We start from the raw sequence: 27,947 nt of genomic DNA on the forward strand, positions 1-27,947 counted from the left end.
TCTTGTTTCATCACAATTTATTAAAATCTATACAATTATATAACATAAACAACTAGAAAACACATTCGCAATGTAAATGTGTATTGATACATAATGGCAAAAAATAACAGGATAATTTTGATGACATGAAATGTGCTTCATGTTACTTTATATCTGCTTCACAAAGCAGACTTCATTATTATTATCAGAATTTAAGGAACATCTATTAAGTTCTTAAATAAGGCCCTTATTTTTTAAACATGTACCTAAGAAGAGCATGCAGCTCAAGTTGTCTTAAATGGGCTCAATTTTGGATTTACCCAATAATTTGGGCATACAAAGCATACAAATTTCAAATCCTTTCAAAATCGCAAACTGTATCAACCATTGTTTTTATAATGGAGCTATCATGGTTGGATAAATTCGGTCAGGATTGTTTGTATCTACAGCTTAGATAGGTTTTCCCATTGTTATGGAGATCCAGAAAACACATATTTATTGAAACAGCAATACTATTTAGGTCACTTTTTACTAGTCTGCCTTACAATTCTATCTACCATGCACAACAAATAAAGAAATTAACAAGTTTTCTCCAATTCCAGACTGGATACACAAATGCACCAAACATAATAAATTGCATGCTGACATAAAACATCCATCATATACCAATAACTATATGCATCACCATTATGGCGTAAGAAACTATTGACACTGGAAACAAACATTTTTGTTATTTTAACCAATCATGGTGTTTGTATAACTCAATTGTTAGTAAATTAATAGTGCGCAACATGTCAGGCATGTATTAACAAAATCCTAGTGTTTAATAAAAGTTTTGGTAGCTTATATGTATTTGTCAACTAAAGTTTAATGATCAACTTCAACAATAACATCATCTTGTTTATAACTTAAAATATATAATTTAAAAAAAAACTGTTGTTGGTTTGGACTTGATTTACAATCCTATATAAGCAGGTTACAAACTAATATTTTTGAGTTGAACCCAGCTCATAAAATACATGAAGCATAGAATCCCAATAACAGAAAAGATTTTTCATCAGATTTCTGATTTTCTTTTCTGTTTCAATAACGCTAGTAATTGAAGCAAACCATATAAAGTTTCCATACAAGCAATGGCACTTTGCTATACTGTACATTTAAACCACACTATTTGCAAACCAGGCTTAAGGTGCCAAAGTTTTGTCCCATATTAGCTGTGCAGTCTTCAAAGGCTTTTCTGGGGCAACACTAATGTGGGGTGAGACTTTCTTCCGCTTCTGGATTTTCTTTTAATAAAGACCTCCTTTCCACACAAAATCCATAAAAGAGGAGTGTTGTCCATGATGAGACTGTGCAGACTGAACAGGCTTATCTGGAACGACACTTTAGGCACATGCAATAAGCCTGGTCTTCCCACAGCGCGGCTCTTTTGCATAACTGATCATTTCAACCATTTCAAAACCAGTTCCAGTACTTACTGTAGTACATGTATGACACAAATAAATCCCGTCAATCTAGCTTGAATTTCGAAAATCTAATCTCATTCACTATCACATCTTCAGTGGCCATGTAATTTCAAATTCCTCAAATCTTGAGAAAAACATTATAGAACCACATTCTGTAATGCAATAATTTGTCATGACACATTCACACACACATTTATGTATATTTTGGAATTGCTGAGTCTCAAGGTAACAATGTCTTTCCCGTAACAATGTGCTGCCCATTTTTGTCAGTCTAAAGACAGTTTTATTTTTTTTGCCACTGGTACTTGTCCATTAGGTTCCTCAGAGTCAGAACCAGAAGCGTCAAACGACAAAGATCCACTGCGAGAACTCACAGATCCTGACACTGCAAACTGTCCTGTGCTTTTTGCCTTTTCTAAAGATTTTACTGAAACATAAATGACACAAAGTTTTCTTTATAAAGAAATATCATTTATTTTATTACACTAAACTGGTATTTATACTGGTGAAACTTAAAAAATGCATATTGACCAATCCTTTCCAAACTGGAGCTTTGTAAATAACTGCATCACCACCTATGTTTTTTAAAGGGAAGATAACTCCATAATACATGGGGTGTTTTAAAAATCTCATGTGGTTTTCCAGTCATTTTGGGAAAATGAATCTAGTCAAATTGGGACTTTAAATTGATAAAATGGCAAATTTGGGATTTTTTTACAACAAAATGGACAAAATTAGGTGTTTTTTTATTTAAAAAATCTACACATCAGTCCGTTTTCCTTGCCATTTTTGAACAAAAAAATCATATACACTATAGTTATGAACCTTTGTGAGATGTTGATCAAATAAAATTGAGAGATAATAATTAATCATTTTTACACTTCTTTCTAAAAAAAAAAATTGGAGGGGGGGGGATCAGAAGAAATACGGATTGGGATCAGGTCTGTTTGGTTTGGGATCGGGTCCGTTTACGGCCTATTTTACATAGCACAAAAACCCCTACATTTTATACTTCCTGGTGATGACATATCTGACATTAAAATATAACTCTGCTTGCTTTGCTAATGTTGCTTTGTAGAACATTAAGAAAAGTTTGCCACAATCAAGGTATCTCTGAGCACAAAGAATGGTACACTATAAATATTAATTATTATAAATAATCAGTACATATAGTAATAATACACTTCTAGCAGTTACATACATAAAATGGATAATCCATTTAGTTTTAGAATATGCATTTTCCATTATGCATCTTCTAGTTTGTAATAAGTGCTTCCAATAGCTTTCAAAAGTTGGAAATCCTGATTTTTTAATCCTTAAGATTTGGACATCCCAGACATTAAGTTCGAAGTTTTGATTTTAATTACAGTATTAAACTGCGTACATTAGCCATATTCAATGCTTCTACTCACTTTGTTGTTCCAATATGCTGTTGTGTTTTTTGAGTTCATCAATATCCTGCTGATGACTGTGGTTTTTCCTCCTCATGTATGTTATGTAGTCTGCTGCCTTTTTCAAAATTTGTGCTCTCGAAACCTGCATGATCGAGAAAAAGTGTTACCTAAATAACCAGTACACAATCATGTTAATGCACAACATTCTATAGATCCATATCTTCACATTAATTTGATTATTTACTAGTAAAATGTGAAACCAAAAATTTGATCTCTGAATGGCTCTCTTTGTGAAATTGAAATGTCGTCCTGTTTTGTTTTCCTATACTCGTTTAAGATTGTCAACTGTCATTTTGTCAAATAAGTAAACATACGCATATTGTGATTTCAATTTCATAATCTCATTCTAGTTAGAACTGAGCAACATTTAATTATAACAGTTTCAGATATGGAAAACTTACATAACAAGGGCTGTTTGTAAAACATGCATGCCCCCCTATATGGGCTATAAGTTGTAGTAGCAGCCATTGTGTGAATACGTTTTTTGTCACTGTGAGTGGTGGTGGTGGTGGTGGTGGTGTTGGTGGTGGTGGCAGGAGAAATAGTAGAAGTAGTAGTAGTAGAAGTAGTAGTAGTAGTAGTAATAGAGTAGTAGTAGTAGTAGGTGGTGGTGGTGGTAGCAGAAGAAATAGTAGTAGTAGTAGTAGTAGAAGTAGTAGTAGTAGTAGTAGTAGTAGTAGTACTAGTAGTAGAGCAGTAGTAGAAGAGGTAGTAGTAGTAGAAGTAGTAGTAGTAGTAGTAGTAGTAGTAGTAGTAGTAGAGTAGTAGTAGTAGTAGTAGTAGTAGCAGTAGAAGTAGTAGTAGTAGGAGTAGTAGTAGAAGTAGTAGTAGTAGAAGTAGTAGTAGTAGCAGCAGCAGCAGTAGTAGTAGCAGTAGTATGCATAACAAAAATGCAGTTAGCCTTACATTTGGTAAAATTTAAATATATTACAAGGGAGGCAAATCTGTTACAATAAATTTAAACTTATTGCATTTGTTTCCCCTGTAGTGTATTACCTCCCCTGTCCTGCTTATATTTATATTAATCAACAAAATTAAACATTAACACAATATTTTATATACAAAATATACAAAAAATCTCATATTCTGATAATATTTTTACTGATCCACTGTATTTTACTAAAAGGATGATGTTTCATTGGACTGATAATTATAGATTTAGGATTACAGACCAGTTGCTTCAGTAATATTGTTCAGAGTGTGCCCTGTTGGCCGCGTATGCATTCTTGAATTATCATTCAAAAAACCACTTTACTATTTCGAGTCACCTTGACCTTGACCTTTGACCTAGTGACCTCAAAATCAATAGTGGTCATCTGCGAGTCATGATCAATGTACCTATGAAGTTTCATGATCCTAGGCCCAAGCGTTCTTGAGTTATCGTATGACAACCACCTGGTGGACGGATCGACCGACAGACCGACATGAGCAAAGCATTATGCCCCCCTTCGAAGAAGAGGGGGTCATAATAAATGAATACGAATCTCTGTGTTTGGTCAACATACTTTTACCTTTTCACCATGAAGCTGAGGGACAGAGTCCCGTAAGCTGGTGAAACTTTCTTTGATGTGGTCTCGACGTTTTCTTTCCAGAGCATTGTGGTGAGCTCGACGTTCAGCCTGAAATGATACAAATGGACACCTGAGTTTTGTTAGGGAAATAAAAGTATACTACACACAATTTTATTTGAGGGAGCTTAACCATTGATATTTCCATACAGTATAACAGAAAGTCATATCAGACTCCGAGTTTGTTACTGTAGAAACCTACAAGTGGATGTTTTAAGATTTCTATCAATGGTAAGAAAATTAAAAAAATAAAACTTTATATATTCAGAATGAAAGTTTTAATTTCTGGGCCAATAAGAAGGAGTAGGTAGTAATAGTATGTTCATGTTTTATAATTATGTTGTTTTAAACACAATTTAACTGCACGCTTAAGGTTCCAAAAAAAGTAAAATAGTAAAACTTTAAATAATTAAGTCCTTCCATTACAGGGAAGGGAAAACCATTTGATTTATGCAAATCGGTGACAAGGTCTGGGCTAGCTTGATGCTCTAATACGAGACAGTAACCTTATGTTATGCATTCTTAATGACGAGTTAAATTGTAGCGACAAAATAATACCATGCTTCCCTACAAACACTAGGTTCAACCAATGAAGTTTTTACTTCCTTTTTTTATAGTATGATTACTAAATTACCAAATTACTATAGCTAAGCTTTAGGTAAATTTCAATAATGCAAATCACATATAAAAATATGAATGATTTTAATAAGAGATAAGACAAACTTCTTTTTTTTTTCAACGAACAGATGACTACACAAAATACTTAAAAGACGTGGAAATTCACTCGTTATTTTCTAATAATTTATTATGGTTGCATACATGTACATTTTGTGTTTACACTAGTTGCGCATGCGCGCAAAGTTCGCTACGATAGCTAAATAGTCTTAATCTGATTTCTCTTAATAAATCTTCAAATAAACTCTTCTCATTTCTAACCAACTTAACAATCATTTTTATACCGGCGTCATGTAGCTGGTCGAGCTCTGTGTACCCATACTGTTAAAGCCATCTTCGTCCTCTTCCTATAAAGATGAGATCATCGCAACAGTGTTATGGTTGTGCATGAAATACACAAACTTACATCACTGTAAATCGCGAAAAAAAGTAAACAATAAATTAAGGATAGAGTTGGGAATATGCTTACGTCGCTTTCGATGTCGACATCGCGGTCTTCATCACTCATTTTGATTAATGAACGTTGACAGTGTTGATGATTTCACAAAAATGGCGACCAAACAACGCCACGAGGTCAGTACCCACGTGCTGTTCTGTCAGTAAACAAAATAAAAAAATATTTTTTATTTCGGATTAAAAAAAATGTTGTTCTCACACAGTTTTAAATAAAAGATTATGGTTAAGCTTTTTAGTAGTTATTTTATAATAAAAGTGTTCATTTCATTCCAAGTGTTTAATATTATTATGTTGGACTATTTTTACAAAGGAACTTATTTTAGTGTGCTTACTTTAAATAAGGTATGCTGGTTTGTACTCAATTTATTTCGAACCAAAAACTGATCAATATAACCAACATTGGTGTATGTTGTTAGATGGTGCGGTGATTTAGTTCAATTAATCTACAAATAAAACCATAGTATTCCTCTTTCCGTTAAAATGCAGGACCCATTTGAAGCATCGTTGTACATTGGGATATGTTCAAGGTGACTGTGAAACAAAGTGCGTTATTGGCTAAAATTGAGAAAACATTGTTCGCCGACCAGTGGAGGGAGCTGAGCCATGGTCGGGACTGAAACGACTTGTTCCAGAAGTGTGTTCCGTGCTCTACCGGACGGGAAAATGATGTATGTAGACACTGGTGCGACAGAATAGCACGAATTATGGAGCGTACGACCCGTGGTTGAGAGCGGGTTAGACCGGACGTATTAAGGTCGCGTTTATTCAACTATGGCATTGTTGACGCGCTATATGAGCACATGCATGGCATTTTTTTCGACGCTATTGAAGCGTCGGCTATTTAAGTGTGGCAATCATCTGTCTGATGCTGCTGGTTTGTTTGATGTATCCAGTGACAAAACGGACTATCCGTCTCTGTACCGCAACAAGTTTGTTGAAATTCTTATTTGAGAAATAAAATTTAAAATGCGTATGTACATAACACATCGACAGATCGCCTGGTAATCAATGTAAAATAACAAAAATTTAAACAAACAAGTTGTCCGGCAAAAATTCTAGCGGGCGGGCAAAATCTGTGAAAGTAGTAAAATCGTTAAAGATCAAATGTAAAGAAGGTTCATGCACACTCTCACTGAGATTTTTCTACACGCACGAAATCCAACTAAAGGGGCTTATCGAAAAAAGTAAAGTACCTGTATATGTAAATATATTTTTCTAAACGATTTGATCAATGTGATAGTGTTACTATATAATTGACTGCATGAAGATCGATGCTATACATGGCCGTGATAAGGATAAAATACGTTACCTTCGGTATGATTTTGGATATAACCGTCGTTTATTGCACGAGTTTTGCTAAAAACTAGTTTATTCAGCACTATATTACTATATATTTCTTCATGTTTGCTCTCACAAAAGCTGCTTCAAAGATCTAACATAATAGTACTAGCTATTTTGCCGCTTTCATATTCATCATCGCAATTGATTTTGCGTTAAATGAATATTTCAAACAATTGAACATATGTGGTTTGCGTTTTACCTGCTCCGTAAATACGATTCCGCTAAACAATGGTCATTTCTTGCATCTATCATCCGTGATTAAGATTTAATATAGTTCTTAGTGTGTTATTATTTATTTATTTATATTTAATAACAGTCTACACATTTTCAAAATCAATAAACAATAGCTAGGCAGTTCGTTTAAGCTATATTATTGTTAAATAAATGTTACAAAATGTTTACAACTAAAATATTGGGTATACATGACTGCGTCCCTTAATATTTTACTTCAGCAAATCGTATTGCATTTGTAAATTTACACACGTAGCAAATTAAACGGAGTGGTTTTTCGCATAAGGCCATACAGGTGCTGCTAAATTCATTGATTTCTGGTCATTGAAGTTACTGAGAAATACTGACCCGGCCAAGAAAACACCCACATTCGTTGAATTGATACCCCGTCAAATAAATTGTGTTTATTGATGGATGCAGAACTAAAAGAAAAGGTCGAGCTCACTTATTTGAACACGTGAAATCACTATTTATGAATCCATTAACATTGATATATTAACACTCATAGGATTTGATGTTGAAATCTTGTATCGTGTCCGAGAAAAAGCTCAAAAACGTTACGTCATACAAACAAGGACTATAACTCTTTTTCAAGAAAATTTAGGGTTATTTCTCTTGCGCATGTCACTTATCCACGTTGATATCTATACAAAGATACAGTTTCGTGTTGAATAATTGTATGATCCGAGATATAACCATTAACATTAAATACAAAAACAGAAAAAGGCAATAACTCTTATTTGAGAAAGTGTATTGTTATGGTTCTTGTGCATGGTAATTCCTCCTCATTCATGATTGATATCTGGTCACCAATGAAGTTTCATGTTGAAATTTAATATATCCCCCGATAGTTTCTGCGATATAGCCCCGAAAAGTCTGTTACTTAGAGACGGATGGACAACGCCAAAACTATGTCCCTCCGCTTTCGGTTGTGGATAAACAAGGACGGACAGACGACGCGGCTATTGACATATCGGTTCCCCAGATAATCAAAGTACTGACAGTACTGGTGTCACGATGCTTTTGAGAGGATGGATTTAAAGCATCAAGTTAAGTTTATCTACATCACCACAATCAACACAATTGTGTATGTTGCAGGGGACAAAAATACCACTCGTCCGCTCGTATTGACGAGTAAAATCTCGAAAGGACGAGTGAATTTCCCTAAAGCTCTCGTCCTACAGGACGAGTGAAAAAAGCTGATGTTAAAATATGTATTTTCTGGCGAGTAAGACTTGTTTTCATTAAATAAAATCATTTTCTTAAATCATATCTATTCCGAAAGTAGATCGCGAATGAACCGGAAATTGTAATTGTAAATTTCATACAGCAGGTGCGCGTTGTTATGCGAGACTGTGTCCCCAGTAAATATTGGCTTTTTGGTGTAAACTTTGCGCGTCCATGGTGACAGGGAACCAACCTATGCATTCACTGTAAGTATTGAGTTTTAAAGAATTATTTAAACGCGAAGTAGAATCTACGGTTTCAAACCAGTCTGAATTTCGTCAGAAAAATGTCTGACATACGAGCGTTCGTTAAAGTTGGCGGTAGCGATGTTCAAACGTCCGAAACGGAAAGCACGCGAGTATTAGAAAAACGGCAAACACAAAATTGTCTTCAATTATTTATTGTGTGTTCCTCATAAATAAAGTAATTTATTTCACTGCTTAACATTTATTTTGTGATCAGCTGGCATGAACAACTGAGTAAGCAGCAATTTAGCAGTGATACAAGAAACTTTATTAGTCATATCAGCCCTTTGAAATCTTCATTTCACCCATATTTTAAGGACAAGTGCATGTGTTTGCAGGACGAGTGAAAATGTTAATGCACTTGTCCTGCAGGACGAGTGCAGTTTAGAAATATTTTTGTCCCCTGTGTTGGTACGAAAAAAAATTTGGTACAAAAATTTTGCGACAAAAATTTGGGTATGAAAACAAATTTGGGTACGAAAAAATATTTGGGAACAAAAAAATTGGGACCGAAAAAAATTTGGGTACAAACAAAAAATTGGGGATGAACAAAAAATGGGTACGAAAAAAATTGGGTACGAAAACAAATTGGGTACGGAAAATTTTAAGTACGGAAAAAAAATTGGGGGAACGGGAAAGTAGTAACTGTGGGAAACTTGACGACCCACACTCGCACATTTTCGGCCCTTTCCGTCAAACGTCAGATAAGTTCCTCGAAGGCAATAGTATAAATACACATTTCGGAAGCGGTAATGCGGTCCTACCTACGCGCGTCAAAATGTAAGCGAAATATGTACACAAGTCTGTCAGGAATGATTGAATTAACGAAGAAAATCGTGTATTGATGTAATTTTTTTGAAGAAATGTGCAGAAAATATATTAAACAAGAGCTGTGTTTGTGAAACACAATGCCCCCTGCTGCGCAGCTTTGAAGCCATATATTTTACCTTTGACCTTGAAGGATGACCTTGACCTTTCACCACTCAAAATGTGCAGCTCCATGACATACACATGCATGCCGAATATGGAGTTGCTATCTTCAATATTGCAAATTTTGACCTTGACGGATGACCTTGACCTTTCACCAATCAATATGTGCAGCTCTATGAGATACGCATGCACGCCAATATTGAAAAAGTTATGGCCAATGTTAAAGTTTTCGGACAGACAGACGCTTTATATTTGACATTTGACCTTGAAGGATGACCTTCACCTTCACCTTTCACAACTGAAAATGTGCAGCTCCATGAGATGCACATGTATGCCAAATATCAAGTTGCTATGTTCAATATTAAAAAGTTATGGCCATTAAAGTTTTCGGACGGACGGACAGACTGACACACTGACTGACTGACTGACTGACTGACTGACTGACAGTTCAACTGATATAAGCCAACCTACCGGGGGCATAAAAAGCAATGACAATATTTTTCTCAGCCACATAATTGTTAATAGTTTGATATCACAAAATGAAACTGAAAGTAGAACTGTCAAAAATGACAACCTGTCAACGTGTTGTTTTTGCTGGCACGAGAGGGCGATTACACTCAATGTGTTCACATTTTGACCATAGGCTTTGTCAATGACCTTTATAGTATGGGTAGCTTCGATATTATTTATTGCTATCATGTAACTGCATGATTGTGTATATGTTTACAATACACAAAGCATAAATAATGATATAAATATTCTGATTGAGCTTATAATAATCTGAGAACTATAGCCAGGTCAATTAAGGACTTAAAATACAATTGTGTGTCCTGATTTCATGAAGAAATGACCATGCATGTCCTAGATTTCAAATTCAAGTCCCTGGTGTGACACATTGGTAGCATTACCGTTAAACTGTTACCAGGCTTATGAAATTAGTTTTTATTGAACTATCTAAGGAAATCTAAATCAGGCACTGATTTTTCTTGTTTTAATACAGTCATAGATCAGTTGTGGCCTCTGAGTAATGACCAATTTTTGCTTACTTGTCACCCCCTTAAAACTTTCCACACGTCTATAATAGCAAATCTGGATTTAGGTGATCTTCAATGGTACATTTAAACTTTAGCTCTGTTACAAGAGTGCTGGTAAAGTCCAGTCACATATTTAAATCTAGGCCATGTCAAAATCAAAGTGTCAAAGACAAATGAAAGATGCGTTCATTAATTATTGTCCAGTTGTTTACTACTGCTGTAAGTTTCTATATAATATGACTGATGAACATCATTTGAGAGAAAATTCACATTATCATTGTATATCAGGTTTAGCAGCCTTTTAGATAACAAAGTATGCTAGTTTTCAATGTCGCTTCTGGGGATCAAACCCGTTGGACTTTTAGGAAGATTCTGAAATTTTCGATCCCTCGAGAGCAACCAAAGCAAAAATTAAGTCAAATATTGCCGACTCGGTTTTTTGAGTTGATTCATGAGGGATAATGGAGCTTGATTGGTCATTGTCGGCTCTGGTACTACTTACATGTACCCCGGGTACTCTTAAGTATACTTACATGTACCCTGGGTACTCTAAGTATACTAACATGTACCCCAGGTACGGTAAATAAACGTAATTGTACTCGGTCCATATTAGACTGTACCCGAGTTGTATTCGCGCCCAAAATCCGATGTCGTAAAACGCGCAACCGATTATCTTAAACACACTTCTCTTCAAAAAACACTGCATCAACATGCTTTTTGAGTATGTGTTCCGATAATATAGAGGCCATTCTACAGAAAATTGACATACATGTATATATATAATTATTACAAAAAAATAGTCGACAACGACTGATTTAGGGTTTAATTTCCCGGGTACATTTTAGTATATTTACCGTACCCGGGATACATGTAACTTCAATGATGTAAGTATACTTAAGAGTACCCGGGGTACATGTACGTAGTACCCGAGCCGACAATGAACAATCGAGCGATACTGGAAGGTGCAACATCTCTCACGCCCCCTAGCATCGCCTTTAGCAGTATTCAATTCTCAACAGGAAAGTGCTGGAGTCATTGATCCCGAGGGGCAAGAAAAACAATTGATTAATGTTTGAAATAAATAATTTGATTAATGACAATTCTATTATTTGAGCCAGGTCACAGGAAAAGCTCAGTCAAATCAGTATCCAATTAAATTATTTGTTATTGTCGGAAAAACGCTTTTAAGCAAACAGCTTTCAAGCGACTGCAGGCTGATCTAGATCCAAACTGGCCACAATCGCCTTAATGTCTCTTTTACTGTGACACAGTTCATTTAACTTTAAAATGATAAAAAGTACTAACACTAAGAGAGTGTACAAACCAGTAAAGAGTTTGAAATCAATGTTGAATTTCAGGACAGCTTGGTGATCTGCAAATCCCCGATGAAATGTTGATATCGGGTATCAAAGTCATTCAATAAGTCGCAAAATGCTCGAATACAATTTATAAAGCACAATGTGACTTATATTGATAACTAAAAATACCAGTATGCCAGCTTTTCGGTGTCAAGCTGTTACGATCCAGAAAGTTCTTCATTCACATCGAGTATATATCCTTCGAATTCCAACTATTGTTGTCATAAGCGGAGATTTAGTGAATAAATAATTCATATATCCTGAATGACAGCTTCTAAATAGCGAAACAAGCCAATTTATGCAGTAAGAAAGTTTTGAATCGAGACTCTCATGGGGGCAGCCATTGTTGAATGTTGAAACACGAACGACAACTCTGCTAGGAGAATTTTATCAATGACGAGCAATCTCCTACGCAGTGGCGAATGCAAAAGGGAAGTAACTGAAAAATCGAGTTATCTCAATCGGACTGGCTCGGTCTTTTACATAGGTCGCCATTGTGAATTTTTTTTATGGTTATGGTACCTTGGACGATGCTGTTCCAGCATCGTCAAAAATTCCTCGAACATATCATATTGATATAACTCAAAACAACTCTATATATCTTTATTTATTGATAAGCGTTATATTTAGACGAAAGAGGAACATCACTTTTATAATTATCATATGAAATTCCCCTGCTTAAAAGTGTTGGCGAGACAAGCGATACTTGTTTGCAGTACATTCAAGAGCCACCCAATATCAAACAATAAATATCTTTAAAAAAAAAGATATACGGCGTTGATTGTAGTTGGAGTTGGTGAAAGGTAAAGAGTTCAATGAATGAGATCAAAGATAGCGAATGTCTTTTTCTGTGCAGTTCTTAGCTTCATCACACGCAGTACGGGATGTTACGCAGAGTTTTCGCGGCTTATTTTACATTATTACATATTGCTGGTCATAAACCTTTAGATACAAAAAAGAAAACCAAAAGAAGAATGGAAGTGAAATTAAAACATATGAGTCAACCGGCCACACGCGAAGTATCCGTACATAATATTTTATACGCGCGTTCTTCGAACAGACCTGTTTTAGTGGTTTGACGGGCATTGCTATTTGATTCGATCATTAACAGTATCGAGAATCATCGCGCTCATGGTTAATACATTTGTCAATATGGTGGAATAATTTCTGTTAAATTAATCAAAAATAATATTTATTGAATTGTTGAAAAGACATTAAGAATCTATTATTGTCATACCATAATTATATCGCTGAATATCTTCATTTAACATATTTTTGGTCTAAAGAAAATTCCAGTTCACCTAGTTCACGCGATAGCGTCTATATTATTTAACGATTATTTTACTGGCCGCGAACTGACCCTGATACTTTGCGGGTTACGGGGAAAAAAATGGGTACGAAAAAAAATTGGGTACGAAAAATTTTAGATACAGAAAAAAAATTGGGGGAACGGGAAAGTAGTACCTGTGGGGAACTTGACCCACACTCGCACATTTTCGGCCCTTCCCGTCAAACACCAGATAAGTTCCTCGAAGGCAATAGTATGAATACACATTTCGGAAGCGGTAATGCGGTCCTACCTACGCGCGTCAAAATGTAAGCGAAATATGTACACAAGTCTGTCAGGAATGATTGAATTAACGAAGAAAATATTGTATTGATGTAAGTTTTTTGAAGAAATGTGCAGAAAATATATTAAACAAGAGCTGTGTTTGTGAAACACAATGCCCCCTGCTGCGCAGCTTTGAAGCCATATATTTTACCTTTGACCTTGAAGGATGACCTTGACCTTTCACTACTCAAAATGTGCAGCTCCATGACATACACATGCATGCCGAATATGGAGTTGCTATCTTCAATATTGCAAAATTTGACCTTTGACCTTGACCTTGAAGGATGACCTTGACCTTTCACCAATCAATATGTGCAGCTCTATGAGATACGCATGCACGCCAATATTGAAAAAGTTATGGCCAATGATAAAGTTTTTGGACAGACAGACAGACGCTTTATATTTGACATTTGACCTTGAAGGATGACCTTCACCTTCACCTTTCACAACTGAAAATGTGCAGCTCCATGAGATGCACATGTATGCCAAATATCAAGTTGCTATGTTCAATATTAAAAAAGTTATGGCCATTAAAGTTTTCGGACGGACAGACAGATCGACTGACACACTGACTGACTGACAGTTCAACTGATATAAGCCAACCTACCGGGGGCATAAAAAGCGATGGCGATATTTTTCTTAGCCACATAATTGTTAATAGTTTGATATCACAAAATGAAAGTGAAAGTAGAACTGTCAAAAATGACAACTGTCAACGTGTTGTTTTTGCTGGCACGAGAGGGCGATTACACTCAATGTGTTCACATTTTGACCATAGGCTTTGTCAATGACCTTTATAGTATGGGTAGCTTTGATATTATTTATTGCTATCATGTAACTGCATGATTGTGTATATGTTTACAATACACAAAGCATAAATAATGATATAAATATACTGATTGAGCTTATAATAATCTGAGAACTATAGCCAGGTCAATTAAGGACTTAAAATACAATTTTGTGTACTGATTTCATGAAGAAATGACCATGCATGTCCTAGATTTCAAATTCAAGGCCCTGGTGTGACACATTGGTAGCATTACCGTTAAACTGTTACCAGGCTTATGAAATTAGTTTTTATTGAACTATCTAGGGAAATCTAAATCAGGCACTGATTTTTCTTGTTTTAATACAGTCATAGGTCAGTTGTGGCCTCTGGGTAATGACCAATTTTTGCTTACTTGTCACCCCTATTAAAACTTTCCACACGTCTATAATAGCAAATCTGGATTTAGGTGATCTTCAATGGTACATTTAAACTATAGCTCTGTTACAAGAGTGCTGGTAAAGTCCAGTCACATATTTAAATCTAGGCCATGTCAAAATCAAAGTGTCAAAGACGAATGAAAGATGCGTTCATTAATTATTGTCCTGTTGTTTACTACTGCTGTAAGTTTTTATATAATATGACTGATGAACATCATGTGAGAGAAAATTCACATTATCATTGTATATCAGGCTTAGCAGCCTTTTAGATAACAAAGTATGCTAGTTTTCAATGTCGCTTCTGGGGATCAAACCCGTAGGGCTTTTAGGAAGATTCTGAAATTTTAGATCCCTCGAGAGCAACCAAACCAAAAATTAAGTCAAATATTGCCGACTCGGTTTTTTGAGTCGGTTCATGAGGGATAATGGAGCTCGATTGGTCATTGTCGGCTCTGGTACTACTTACATGTACCCCGGGTACTCTTAAGTATACTTACATGTACCCTGGGTACTCTAAGTATACTTACATGTACCCCAGGTACGGTAAATAAACGTAATTGTACTCGGTCCATATTAGGCTGTACCCGAGTTGTATTCGCGCCCAAAATCCGATGTCGTAAAACGCGCAACCGATTATCTTAAACACACTTCTCTTCAAAAAACACTGCATCAACATGCTTTTTGAGTAGTTGTTCCGATAATATAGAGGCCATTCTACAGAAAATTGACATAAATGTGCAGGGCTTAACACTAAGGCACGTCCGAACGCCATTCACTTCCTGTACCTTGGTCCGGGCTAGCCAATGTCCCAGGAACATGCCCGACCGGTCGTGTGTATTTTGGGCGGGATTATATGTTCTATATCAAAAACTGCGTTTTAAATAAGCTTTTCAAAGATGCAAAAATCTTAATACAGTACGATCAGATGACAATTAAATCCCAGAGTGAGTTCGGAGACAACAAACGGATCGTATCTCGAAATAGATTCGGACCCCCCTGATTGCAATCAAAAAGAGGCCGACAATTCAGAAAATCCCCGGCGGTTTTCCTGGTAAAACACGTCAGTACCTATTTTTAAACGGAATGCCGCTAGACACGGTTTTTGATTGGTTTCCTCGAAGTGACGTGTTTTCTCAATGAAAATACGTTTGAAACTAAAAGCCGGGATCGCCCAGGATCGTCCGGAATGATGAAGGTATAAAACTCGACATTAACACAAAGTAACTATAAAATTAATAGTTATTTATCAATATCAAATAATTTTAATTTGTTGTCATAATGGAAATGTTATTCCATCCTTTAGACGATTAATAAATCCATTTAGAGGAAGATAGAGACTTTATTTAGATTAGAAGTGTTTTGACAATATTTTTTACGCAATTCAATTAGCAAAACTAATATTAATGGTCGATCCCGGCTTTTAGTAGAGAGTTAACCCTGTACAATTGTTACAACTACCGTAACACGTTATTTTGCTAAGATTCACTTACCATTTCTTGTAAGACGGTAACCCGGCAATCTATGTAAAAAAAGGTTTTAACGTTCATGTCGTTGTTTAAGTTTGGCTTTACGGGTGGGGATGGGGGTTCCTCGGATACGAAAAGAAAAGGGAAGGAGAAAAGTAAGAGAAGTATGAGGAAATAAAAAAACAAGAAAATTTCTCCAGAAATGGCGTGAAGATTACAAATAGATGTCTTAAATAGATGAATATTGAATTCAATAGCATTAGTAAGGCAAGCTAATAAGTATGATTTAATCATAATTCCGCATCTCCAAGCACAAGAAAATACAAGTTGATTGATAAATATAAAGGTTTTTATAATACTTGGGTCAGGGCACATGAAAGATTGATCAGGGCTAGTAGGTTCTGCATTTACTAGCCCGAACGGGCTAGTTGAAAAAAGTTAGTGTTAAGCCCTGATGTGTATATATAATTATTACAAAAAATAGTCGACAACGACTGATTTAGGGTTAAATTTCCCGGGTACATTTTAGTATATTTACCGTACCCGGGATACATGTAAGTATACTTAAGAGTACCCGGGGTACATGTACGTAGTACCCGAGCCGACAATGAACAATCGAGCGATACTGGAAGGTGCAACATCTCTCACGCCCCCTAGCATCGCCTTTAGCAGTATTCAATTCTCAACAGGAAAGTGCTGGAGTCATTGATACCGAGGGACAAGAAAAACAATTGATTAATGTTCGAAATGAATAATTTGATTAATGACAATTCTATTATTTGAGCCAGGTCACAGGAAAAACGCAGTCAAATCAGTATCCAATTAAATTATTTGTTATTGTCAGAAAAACGCTTTTAAGCAAACAGCTTTCAAGCGACTGCAGGCTAATCTAGATCCAAACTGGCCACAATCGCCTTAATGTCTCTTTTACTGTGACACAGTTCATTTAACTTTAAAATGATAAAAAGTACTAACACTAAGAAAGAGTATACAAACCAGTTAAGAGTTTGAAATCAATGTTGAATTTCAGGACAGCTTGGTGATCTGCAAATCCCCGATGAAATGTTGATATCGGGTATCAAAGTCATTCAATAAGTCGCAAAATGCTCGAACACAATTTATATAAAAGTACAATGTGACTTATATTGATAACTAAAAATACCAGTATGCCAGTTTTGCCGTGTCAAGCTGTTACGATATTATCAATATTACGCCATTGTGAAAAAAAAAAATCATGGTTATACCTTGGACGATGCTGTTCGCATCGTCAAAAAGTGCACGCACAAACTGTATTGATGTCAAGAGTTGAGTGTAAAACTGTTCTATCTATCAAGCATTTTCATTAGAGATAAAATTGTTTAATTCATGCTGAACACGCAGTAAAACAGTGTTACAAAGACGCGGTCATGTTTCCAATGTTCTGGTGGTATGCTCAAAACTGCCCTTTGGAATAAATGAAGTGTATTCATTCGTGTCTAGCCGCGGGAAATTGTATTTGAATTTTATTGGCCACTTACAAAGGTCAGGTAAGGTCAAAAGTGCCGTTAAACAGCTAAGCCGAAAAAAAAACTAACTCCACACGATTTTACCAGACATATGCATGCGGTTGTTTTGAATTTGGTACGAACGAACGAATTAGATTTTCCTGGATATTGTCCGAGGTTTGTGGGATCAGAAATACAACAAAATATTAAAGCGGGTATATACGATTTTTTATATGTGTTTAATTGTTATATATTGATAAAATATGTTACAATAACACAAAATAGGCAAGAAAAATTATACATTTAAGCCGTATTTCATAAAATGCAGCAAAGACAAATGAGCGCTCCGAGCCGATTCGATTGTGACGTACATATATTCCTACAATAACCAAAGCATTCGTCTTTGTATTAGGATTGGAGTTAGTGTTCGTGTGTCGTATGAATAGATATCGTTGCAGGAACTCAAATAAACCGTTAAACTAAGTTTAGATTCACATCGTACATGTATGGTATACATGCTGGCAAACAGAGCGACTCTGGTCCCTGGCCGTCTGTACAGCCGTTTTCAATTTCAGAAGTTTTTTACACATTTTATATAAATTCATAAATATTTGACAATATCGTATATACCCGCTTTAAAGGGGCCTTTTCACAGATTTTGGCATTTTTTTAACTTATTCATTAAATGCTTTATATTGATAAATGTAAACATTGGATCGTAAAAGCTCCAGTAAAAAATCAAGAAAAAAAATTAAAAAAGGAAAAGAACATCGCCCGGAGCAGGTTTCGAACCAGTGACCCCTGGAGTCCTGCCAGAGTCCTGAAGTAAAAAAGCTTTAACCTACTGAGCTATTCCGCCGAGTACACATTGCTGACGTATTTTATACCTTATATAAGCAATCTTCGTAGTTTCACAAAATTTAACGACAAAAACAGAACTCTCCAAATTATTCAATCGTTTCGCGTTGCAACGCTTTATAATTTTTAGGTTTTAAAATCGTCAAAAGATGCATATAATGGCTATATTAGAGCATGGTTAATGTTCAGTATTACTGTTTCCTCACAAATATCATAACTAAAACGAAAAATTACGAATCTGAAACAACTTTTTTTCAGCGTAAGCTGCATAAGCCAGCTTTTCACCTTAGCCTGACCTTTGTAAGTGTCCAATAAAATTCCAATAAAATTTCCCGCGGCTAGGTACGAATGAATACACTTCATTTATTCCATTGGCTGATTTGAGTATACCACCAGAACATTGGAAACATATCCGCGTCTTTGTAACACTGTTTTACTGTATGAAACAATTTTATCTCGAATGAAAAGGCTTAATAGATAGAACAGTTTTACACTCAATTCTCGACATCAATACAGTTTGTGCGTACACCTTTTATTTTCAGAGTATTACCAGCGCAAGAGCGTTTATACTTAAAAGGCTATGTTCTCATATTTAGTACTTACTTCCTAATTCCTGTCAACATGTTAACATGTAAAAGTATAAAGAGCAATGGAAGCGAGGCCTCACTTTAAAGCATTGCATTTCAACCCGCGAGGTATATCGGGTCAATTCGCGGACATTCAGAGTTTATATACAGGTCATCACCGGAGTTGGCGGCCAGTAAAATAATCGTTATATAATAAAGACGCTATCCGTGAACTAGGTGACCTGGAATTTTCTTTAGACCAGAAATATGTTAAATGAAGATATTCAGCAATATAATTATGGTATGTAAATAATAGATTCTTAATGTGTTTTCAACAATACAATGATAAATATTATTGTTGATAAATTTAACAATAATTATTCGTCCATATTGCCTAATGTACTAAAGTGATATTATGAGCATGTAACAGTTTATAGGTGTCTATCGCAACCGTTGATTATTTTTGATGTTTCTACTTCATATACATTTATATTAATTAATGCAGCATCATCATACTTAAACAATATACCAGAAAGAGAAAAATAATGCATTTGAATATCAACCGTACTTTCGTTTGACAACTGATCATGCGTTTACGAGTTGAACCTAAATTTAGTTTTAGTGCAGATTTGTTCATACGACACAAAGACACGAAATTGTTTTACGGATCATTTCAGCTTACAGGACTGGGTGGGTCACGTAAGAATATCGAATATAAAATATATTTTTATAAACAACTGGTAGGAAGGTAAGTTGCAGATAATTAATCAGAAACCACATTTAAACTAACTATTTTCACCTGTTAATTCTTTTCAGCTCAATTCAACAGTGCAAAATGCCCATAATATCACTTTAAGCATTAGCACGATGATAATTGATACTGTTAATAATCGAATCAAATAGCAATGCCCGACAAACCACTAAAACAGGTTTGTTCGAAGAACGCGCCTATAAATACGGATACTTCTCGTGTGGCCGGTTGACTCATATGTTTAAATTTCACTTCCATTCTTCTTTTGGTTTTCTGTTTTGTATCTATAGGTTTATGACCAGCAATATGTTATAATGTAAAATAAGCCGCGAAAACTCCCCGTAACATCCCGTACTGCGTGTGATGCAGCTAAGAACTGCACAGAAAAAGACATTCGCTATACTTGATCTCATTCATTAAACTATTTACGCCGTATATCTTTTTTAAAGATATTTCTTGTCAATTTTGTCAATTTACCAAAGCGTGATAAGATCCCTTTAAAGCTCGATTGGTCATTGTCGGCTCGGATACTGCTTAAAAGAGCCTTTTCACGTTTTTGTAAATTTACAAAATAAAAAAAAAGTTGTTTCGGAATAACAAATTTTCGTTTTAGTTATGAATAGCAAATTTTCGATTTAGTTATGGTTTTTGTGAGGAAACAGTAATACTGAACATTTACCATGCTCTAAAATAACCATTGTAATATATGCATCTTTTGAAAACCTGAAAATTATAAAGCGTTGCAACGCGAAACGATTAAATAATTTAGAGAGTTCTGTTGTTGTCGTTATATTTTGTGAAACTACGAGGATTGCTTATAAAAAGTATAAACGACATCACTTATTGTAAGAGCACGGATGGCCGAGTGGTCAAAACGGGAGACTTTTTACTCCAGGGGTCAGTGGTTCGAGCCCTGCTGAGGGTTACATTTTTTCTCTTTTGTTTTAAATTTTATTCTTGATTTTTTGTTGTAGATTTTTACATTCCATCCCATGTTTAAATTTTAACAATATAAAGCATTTAATGACAAACTTCAATATATGCCAAAATCTGTGAAAATCTGTGAAAAGGCGCCTTTAAATGTACACCGGGTACTCGAATTAACTTAAATGTACCTCGGACATTCTTTCGTTTAATTGGTCGTTGTCGGCTTTTATTTTCCAAATAAATTGTATTAATATTCATTTCAATATTTTGTAAAATGGTCTCGATATTATCGAAACTCGTACTCAAAAAGAATGTTGAGGCAGTTTTTGTTGAAAGAGAATGTAATTTCGTATTCCGTAGCGCGTTTTATGACAACGGATTAGGGGCGGGAAAAAACTCGGGTACAGTCTAAATAAGCCTGGTACGTTTAAGTTTATTTTCTGTACCCGGGGTACATTTAAGTATGCACAAGAGTGCCAGGAGTATTTGTAAGTAGTACCCGAGCCGACAATGAACACTCGAGCGCTATTTAAACGGCGAATCGGGCAGTCGACAATGAATATATTATTAATCCAATCTTATATAAATAATTAATGTTCCATCTCAAGTAAAATGGTAGTGCACAAACTTCATCCAAACTAAAGGTATTGAGCGTAAAATGTGTTGTTGTTTTTTTTAATTTAACAGTGACCTTGACCGTAACCAGACTGGCCCCTATTGCAATCTCAAGCCTGGTCTGCAAGATACATACACCGCGGAGCGTATATCATCTAGAGTCCGTGCATACACATACAATTTCCGTGAAACATATTCTTCCAAACTTAAGTTATTGAGCGGGCACCGTTGTTCAATTTTTAGTAAACATGACATTGACGTGACCAGCCCCAAATGCAAGCCCAGGCTAGATGTCCGTGTAAGCTACCGAAACACAAGATCTAAAGACAACATGCTCCAGACAAACTCAAGTTTTGTCAGCCTCTAGCGCTTTCTATCCCCTGACGGCGCCACTGTGTACACACCGGTCTTACTGACCTGTGTACTAACGCGAAATAAATTGTGGGTAGCACTTCTTTTACGAGGGAAAAGTGAAAGCGAAAGTAGGTCAGGTAATCGTGCTTCTGATGATCGCTATCAGTCTTAATAGAGATTCAAAATCACATTTAAACATAATTAAATAACTTTTTTTTAACAACATTCCGTTTTAAACACACAATAAAAAACGATTTTCTTATTATTAACAATTTCATTCCTACGCAGAACTACTTTTGCGGAAGCATAATTCCCCAAACCAGAGGAATGTGATGCGTCTTAGTATAGAGGTGACAATAACGTAGTGACGTCACCATCTATGTATAGAATGCTGACGGCGCTGCTAATATCTTTCTTCTTGGAAACATACCACTTTATTTGCAGATCGCTTGTAGCTGGCGGTAATTACGATGTGAGCATAGATGGCCTATTGAGTGGCTCATGGAAGTATCCAATCGACCTCTTCGTCTGTCCTTCGTCATCTGCGATCACTTCTTCATGCTTGTTCCGTGCTGGCCTCTCTGGTGTGGCATACTTTCCTGCTATTCTGTTTGTGATGGAGTACAGGTCCTTGGTTCTGTTATGGATTACTGTCCCATTGCTTTTGTTGGCAGCGTTATTAGGAAGTACCGCTTATCTGCTCCTATATTCCGCTTTACATTCATATTTTCATATTTTTGTGTTCTCTTCTTGTGCTTTTGATTTTTCTGCTCTTGTTCTGCTGTTGTTGACGCTTTGTTTTCTCTTCGAGCTTCAACTTTCTGTAGTCTCTGCTGTTATCAAATCCGAATGGGTGTACGCCTGGGGCCCAAGTACTTCTTGGTATGTTGAGGTCACTGCTTCATTCACTTTCTGCCACTTCTCTTCCATCGTCTCTTCTTCAAACTGCCCCATAAGACCTGGAGAATAACATTTAACTCTTCTTGCTTAAAGGTGTCTTGTTGGCTTGACCCCTATCCAACTGTTCTACAGCTTCAGTTTCAATCCAGCGACACAGACATAATGGTCCCGGGCAGCATCATTTCCCCGCTGGACCCATACATCCTGAAGAGATCTACGAAACATCCGTACGATGCACGGTGGTCGATCTGGTTCTCCGTTGACAGGTCTGGTGACATCAAGTTGCTTTGTGTCCTTCTACGGTGTAAAACTCTTCCTCCTGTGTCATGAACCAAGTTGTTGCGCGTCCTTCTACAGTGTTAAACTCTTCCTCCTGTGACATGAACCAAGTTGTTGTGTGTCCTTCTACAGTGTAAAACTCTTCCTCCCGTGACCTGGTTACTTGTGGTGCACGGGTCGGCAAATCTTTCACCCTTGTTGTTCAGCTCGCCTAGACCTTGCTTCCCCAAGATTTCCTTTTATGCTCGATTGTAATGGACATTCTGGTTATATGCCCCTGCTTTCATATCTAAATTCTTGCATATGAAGTTATTTGCACCAATTATTATAACATAGAAAACTTATTCTTACGTTGCACATTTACGATAGGGGTTGAGTACTCATTGATATGAAAACACTGTAAACGTTAAAAAAATGAATGAAAACTGTAAATTGCATAAGAAGCTGCATACTTTGAAATTCAGTAAAAGGTCATAATAGATTTATTGCTCCGATATTCATCATTTTCAATAGGGTTCGAGTAATACTGATATAAAAACACTTCACAAGTTTGGAAAGATTCAGACGAAAGCTGTGAAATCTTTTAAACAAGTGGAAATTGTTTATTTTGTCAAATTTAATAGAAAAAAATGCCGGACTTATTGTACCGGTGTTTCTCATTTTAAATGAGGTAAAAATGCTCATTGATATGAAGACACTGTAAGTTTGGAAAGAATCTGATGAAAAGTGTTGACATAATCACCTAACCAAGCAGTTTTTCACTTTTATTTTTAAATTCAAAGAGACATCATTCTGGACTTATGGTCCGATATTGCTCATATAGAGTTTGGGCTGGGTCCTCATTGAAAAAAAAACCTGTGCAAGTTTGGGAACAATCGGATGAAAATTTTGGACATCGATTAACGATTTCAAAATTTCTCAACTTCTAAGGAAGATAACTATGGACGTAATGGTCGAATAATGCTAAAGGGCCCATACCACCTAGATAGTAATACGTGTCGCGCTTCGCGATCTTTATGTGGTTCTTAAAAAAAACTCAGTGGAGTGCTTGACTCTAGGGAAACGGGTTGCTGGGACACAGTACCTCCTTGATAAGCGGCTGCTTCCTTTATCGCAACTCATTGTTACAATCAATAATACGTGTCGCGCTTCGCGCTCTATATGTGGTAGGGATAGTACTTAGGGCCTATGATAGACAACCATAAAAATGCATGGATAATAGATGTGTTGTTTGCATTTATTTGTTAATATAAAAACACGTGTATTTTTTTAAGATATTTAAGTGATGGTAGAAATTTTAATTAACGTTGTCACCACGCGGCATCCATTAATTTGAATAAAAATGGATTTTAAAATGTCTACATAAAATAAAGCTTTATTGTTTTTATTAACGTGACTGAAAAAAAAATTCAGCCGACGAACTGTTCCGTTCGTGTCGGAACCCGGTATTGAACCGGGGGCCTTTAGATGATTGTTGCGTAAACAAGTTCAGTCTAACGCTCTCCCAACTGAGCTGTTCGGCTGACATCATTTATGTACTGCTATTTGGTAAAGTTGTGTATAGCGATCGTTATTATATGTCTATTAATAAACTAATACATTGTACGTTTTCGTACCACTGCCCCTTCCAATAAACTTGCTTGCGCGATAGGTCGTCAAATATCGTACTACATTGATTCTCCACTAAATAAGCAATTTAGAAAAAACACCGAATAAATATATTTTTATTATGTTTTGTTTTTATACAGAAAGTTTCGCGTATTTGCCCAATCCCTGTGATCTTTCCCCTGTGATCAGTTGTGGATCAGTTATTAATTAAAACAATTAGCCTATAAATGTTGCAATAAATGTAATAGGCACAAATGCAGTACTTATTTACACTAATTTACACAAAAAATCACCACTATGCAAGTTATTCTTAAAACAAAAATATATACATTGATCCGTAAAATAACTTCTCCTCCCATAAGCGAAAAAAATGCATTACATACTAGTCGCCGCTCTCCAGAGCGACGCAAACAATAAAAACAATACATACAAATAATTCACTCGTGATTTTCTAATAATTTATATTGGTTGCATACATGTACATTTTGTGTTTATACTAGTTGCGCATGCGCGCAAAGTTCGCTACGACAGCTAAATAGTCTTAATTTGATTTCTCTTAATAAATCTTCAAATAAACTCTTCTCATTTCTAAGCAACTTAACAATCATTTTTATACCGGCGTCATGTAGCTGGTCGAGCTCTGTGTACCCATACCGTTAAAGCCATCTTCGTCCTCTTCTTAAGATGAGATCATCGCAACAGTGTTATGGTTGTGCATGAAATACACAAACTTACATCACTGTAAATCGCGAAAAATGTAAACAATAAAATAAGGATAGAGTTGGGAATATACTTACGTCGCTTTCGATGTCGACATCGCGGTCTTCATCACTCATTTTGATTAATGAACTTTGACAGTGTTGATGATTTCACAAAAATGGCGACCAAACAACGCCACGAGGTCAGTACCCACGTGCTGTTCTGTCAGTAAACAAAATAAATAATTATTTTTTATTTCGGATTTAAAAAATGTTGTTCTCATGCGGTTTTAAATAAAACATTATGGTTTAGCCTTTTATTTGTTATTTTATAATAAAAGTGTTCATTTCATTGCAAGTGTTTAATATTATTATGTTGGACTATTTTCACAAAGGACCTTATTTAGTGTGCTTACTTTAAATAAGGGATGCTGGTTTGTACTCAATTTATTTCGAACCAAAAACTGATCAATATAACCAACATTGGTGTATGTTGTCAGATGGTGCGGTGTTTTAGTTCAGTTAATCTACAAATAAAACCATAGTATTCCTCTTTCCGTTAAAGTGCAGGACACTTTTGGAGCATCGTTGTACATGGGGATATGTTCAAGGTGACTATGAGACAAAGTGCGTTGTTGGCTAAAATTGAGAAAACATTGTTCGCCGACCATTGGGGGGAGCTCAGCCATGGTCGGGACTGAAACGACTTGTTCCAGAAGAATGATCCGTGCTCTACCGGACGGGAAAATGATGTATGTAGACACTGGTGCGACAGAATAGCACGAATTATGGAGCGTACGGTGCCCTGTGGTTAAGAGCGGGTTAGCCCGGAAGTATTAAGGTCGCGTTTATTTAACTGTGGCATGGTTGACGCGCTGTATGAGCACATGCATGGCATTTTTTTCGACGCTATTGAAGCGTCGGCTATTTAAGTGTGGCAATCATTTGTCTGCTGCTGCTGGTTTGTTTGATGTATCCAGTGACAAAACAGACTACCCGTCTCTGTACCGCAACAATTTAAGTTTGTTGAAATTCTTATTTGAGAAATAAAATATATAATGCGTTTGTACATAACACCTCGACAGATCGCCTGGTAATCAATGCAAAATAACAAAAAATTAAACAAACAAGTTATCCGGCAAAAATTCTAGCGGGTGGGCAAAATATGTGAAAGTAGTAAAATCGTTAAAGATCAAATGTAAAGAAAGTTCAGGCACACTCTCGATATCGGGTTTTCAGTGTTAAAAATCTCACTGAGATTTTTCTACACGCATGAAATCCAACTAAAGGGGCTTATCGAAAAAAAGTAAAGTACCTGTAAATGTAAATATATTTTTCTAAACGATTTGTTCGATATGTGATAGTGTAACTATATAATAGGGAGGAAATACGTTACCTTCGGTATGATTCTGGCGATAAACGTCGTTTATTGCAAGAGTTTTGCTAAATACTAGTTTATTCAGCACGTACTATAATACTATATATTTCTTCATTTTTGCTCTCACAAAAACTGCTTCAAAGATCTAACATAATAGTACTAGCTATTTGGCCGCTTTCATATCTATCATCGCAATTGATTTTGCGTTAAATGAATATTTCAAACCATTGAACATATGTGGTTTGCGTTTTACCTGCTCCGTAAATATGATTTCGCTAAACAATGGTCATTTCTTGCATCTATCATCCGTGATTAAGATTTAATACAGTTCTTAGTGTGTTATTATTAATGTATTGATATTTAATAACAGTCTACACATTTTCAAAATCAATAAACAATAGGCAGTTCGGTTAAGCTATATTATTGTTAAATTAATGTTACAAAAAGTTTACTACTAAATATTGGGTATACATGACAGCGTCCCTTAATATTTTACTTCAGCAAATCGTATTGCATTTGTAAATTAACACACGTAGCAAATTAAACGGAGTGGTTTGACGCATTAGGCCATACATGTGCAGCTAAATTCGTTGATTTCTGGTCATTGAAGTTACTAAGAAATACAAGCCCGGCCAAGAAAACACGCACATTCGTTGAATTGATACCCCATCAAATAAATTGTGTTTATTGATGGATGCAGAACTAAAAGAAAAGGTCAAGCTCACTTAATTTAACATGTGAAATCACTATTTATGAATCCATTAATATTGATATATTAACACTCATAGGATTTGATGTTGAAATCTTGTATCGTGTCCGAGAAAAAGCTCAAAAACATTACGTCATACAAACAAGGACTATAACTCTTTTTGAAGAAAATTTAGGTTTATTTCTCTTGCGCATATCACTTATCCACGTTGATATCTATACAAAGAAACAGTTTCGTGTTGAATAATTGTAGAGGCGTATCCGAGATATAACCATTAAAATTAAATACAAAAACAGAAAAAAGGCAATAACTCTTATTTGAGAAAGTGTATTGTTATGGTTCTTGTGCATGGTACTTCCTTCTCATTCATGATTGATATCTGGACACCGATAAAGTTTCATGTTGAAATTTAATACATCCCCGGCAGTTTTTGCGATACAGCCCTGAAAAGTCTGTTACTTAGAGACGGATGGACAACGCCAAAACTATGTCCATCCGCTTTCGGTTGTGGATAAACAAGGGCGGACAGACGACGCGGCTATTGACATATCATCGGTTCCCCGGATAATCAA

General features: G+C 35.8%; 1 protein-coding gene across 7 annotated transcripts; it reads right to left on the reverse strand.

Annotated features, from left to right (window-relative positions):
* On the reverse strand, window positions 1-25,517 carry LOC127834790 (protein max-like). 7 transcript variants are annotated; one of them, XM_052360827.1, is made up of 5 exons: window positions 25,388-25,517; window positions 5,427-5,489; window positions 4,405-4,518; window positions 2,858-2,981; window positions 1-1,872 (listed from the first exon to the last, which is right to left on the reverse strand). In XM_052360827.1, exons 1-5 carry the CDS (start codon window positions 25,424-25,426, stop codon window positions 1,712-1,714), a joined length of 501 nt encoding a protein of 166 aa, XP_052216787.1. In that variant the 5' UTR covers window positions 25,427-25,517; the 3' UTR covers window positions 1-1,711. The 7 variants fall into 7 exon arrangements, with proteins under 7 accessions (XP_052216787.1, XP_052216788.1, XP_052216786.1 ...); XM_052360828.1 differs by lacking the exon at window positions 25,388-25,517 and adding an exon at window positions 5,612-5,767 and having other exon boundaries at window positions 4,411-4,518; XM_052360826.1 differs by lacking the exon at window positions 25,388-25,517 and adding an exon at window positions 5,612-5,766.
* Window positions 25,518-27,947: the final 2,430 nt, after the last annotated feature.

Source organism: Dreissena polymorpha, chromosome 6, assembly GCF_020536995.1.
Source record: "Dreissena polymorpha isolate Duluth1 chromosome 6, UMN_Dpol_1.0, whole genome shotgun sequence".
Lineage (NCBI taxonomy): Eukaryota > Metazoa > Mollusca > Bivalvia > Myida > Dreissenidae > Dreissena > Dreissena polymorpha.

Excerpts from the sequence above, each read along its gene's own strand:
- LOC127834790 (XM_052360827.1), bottom strand. The coding sequence starts at position 25,426 with ATGAGTGATGAAGACCGCGATGTCGACATCGAAAGCGAC. Across the intron at positions 4,519-5,426 it reads CGACCAGCTACATGACGCCG|GCTGAACGTCGAGCTCACCA; the intron begins GTATAAAAATGA and ends GTATCATTTCAG. Across the intron at positions 1,873-2,857 it reads CAGCATATTGGAACAACAAA|TAAAATCTTTAGAAAAGGCA; the intron begins GTGAGTAGAAGC and ends TTTATGTTTCAG.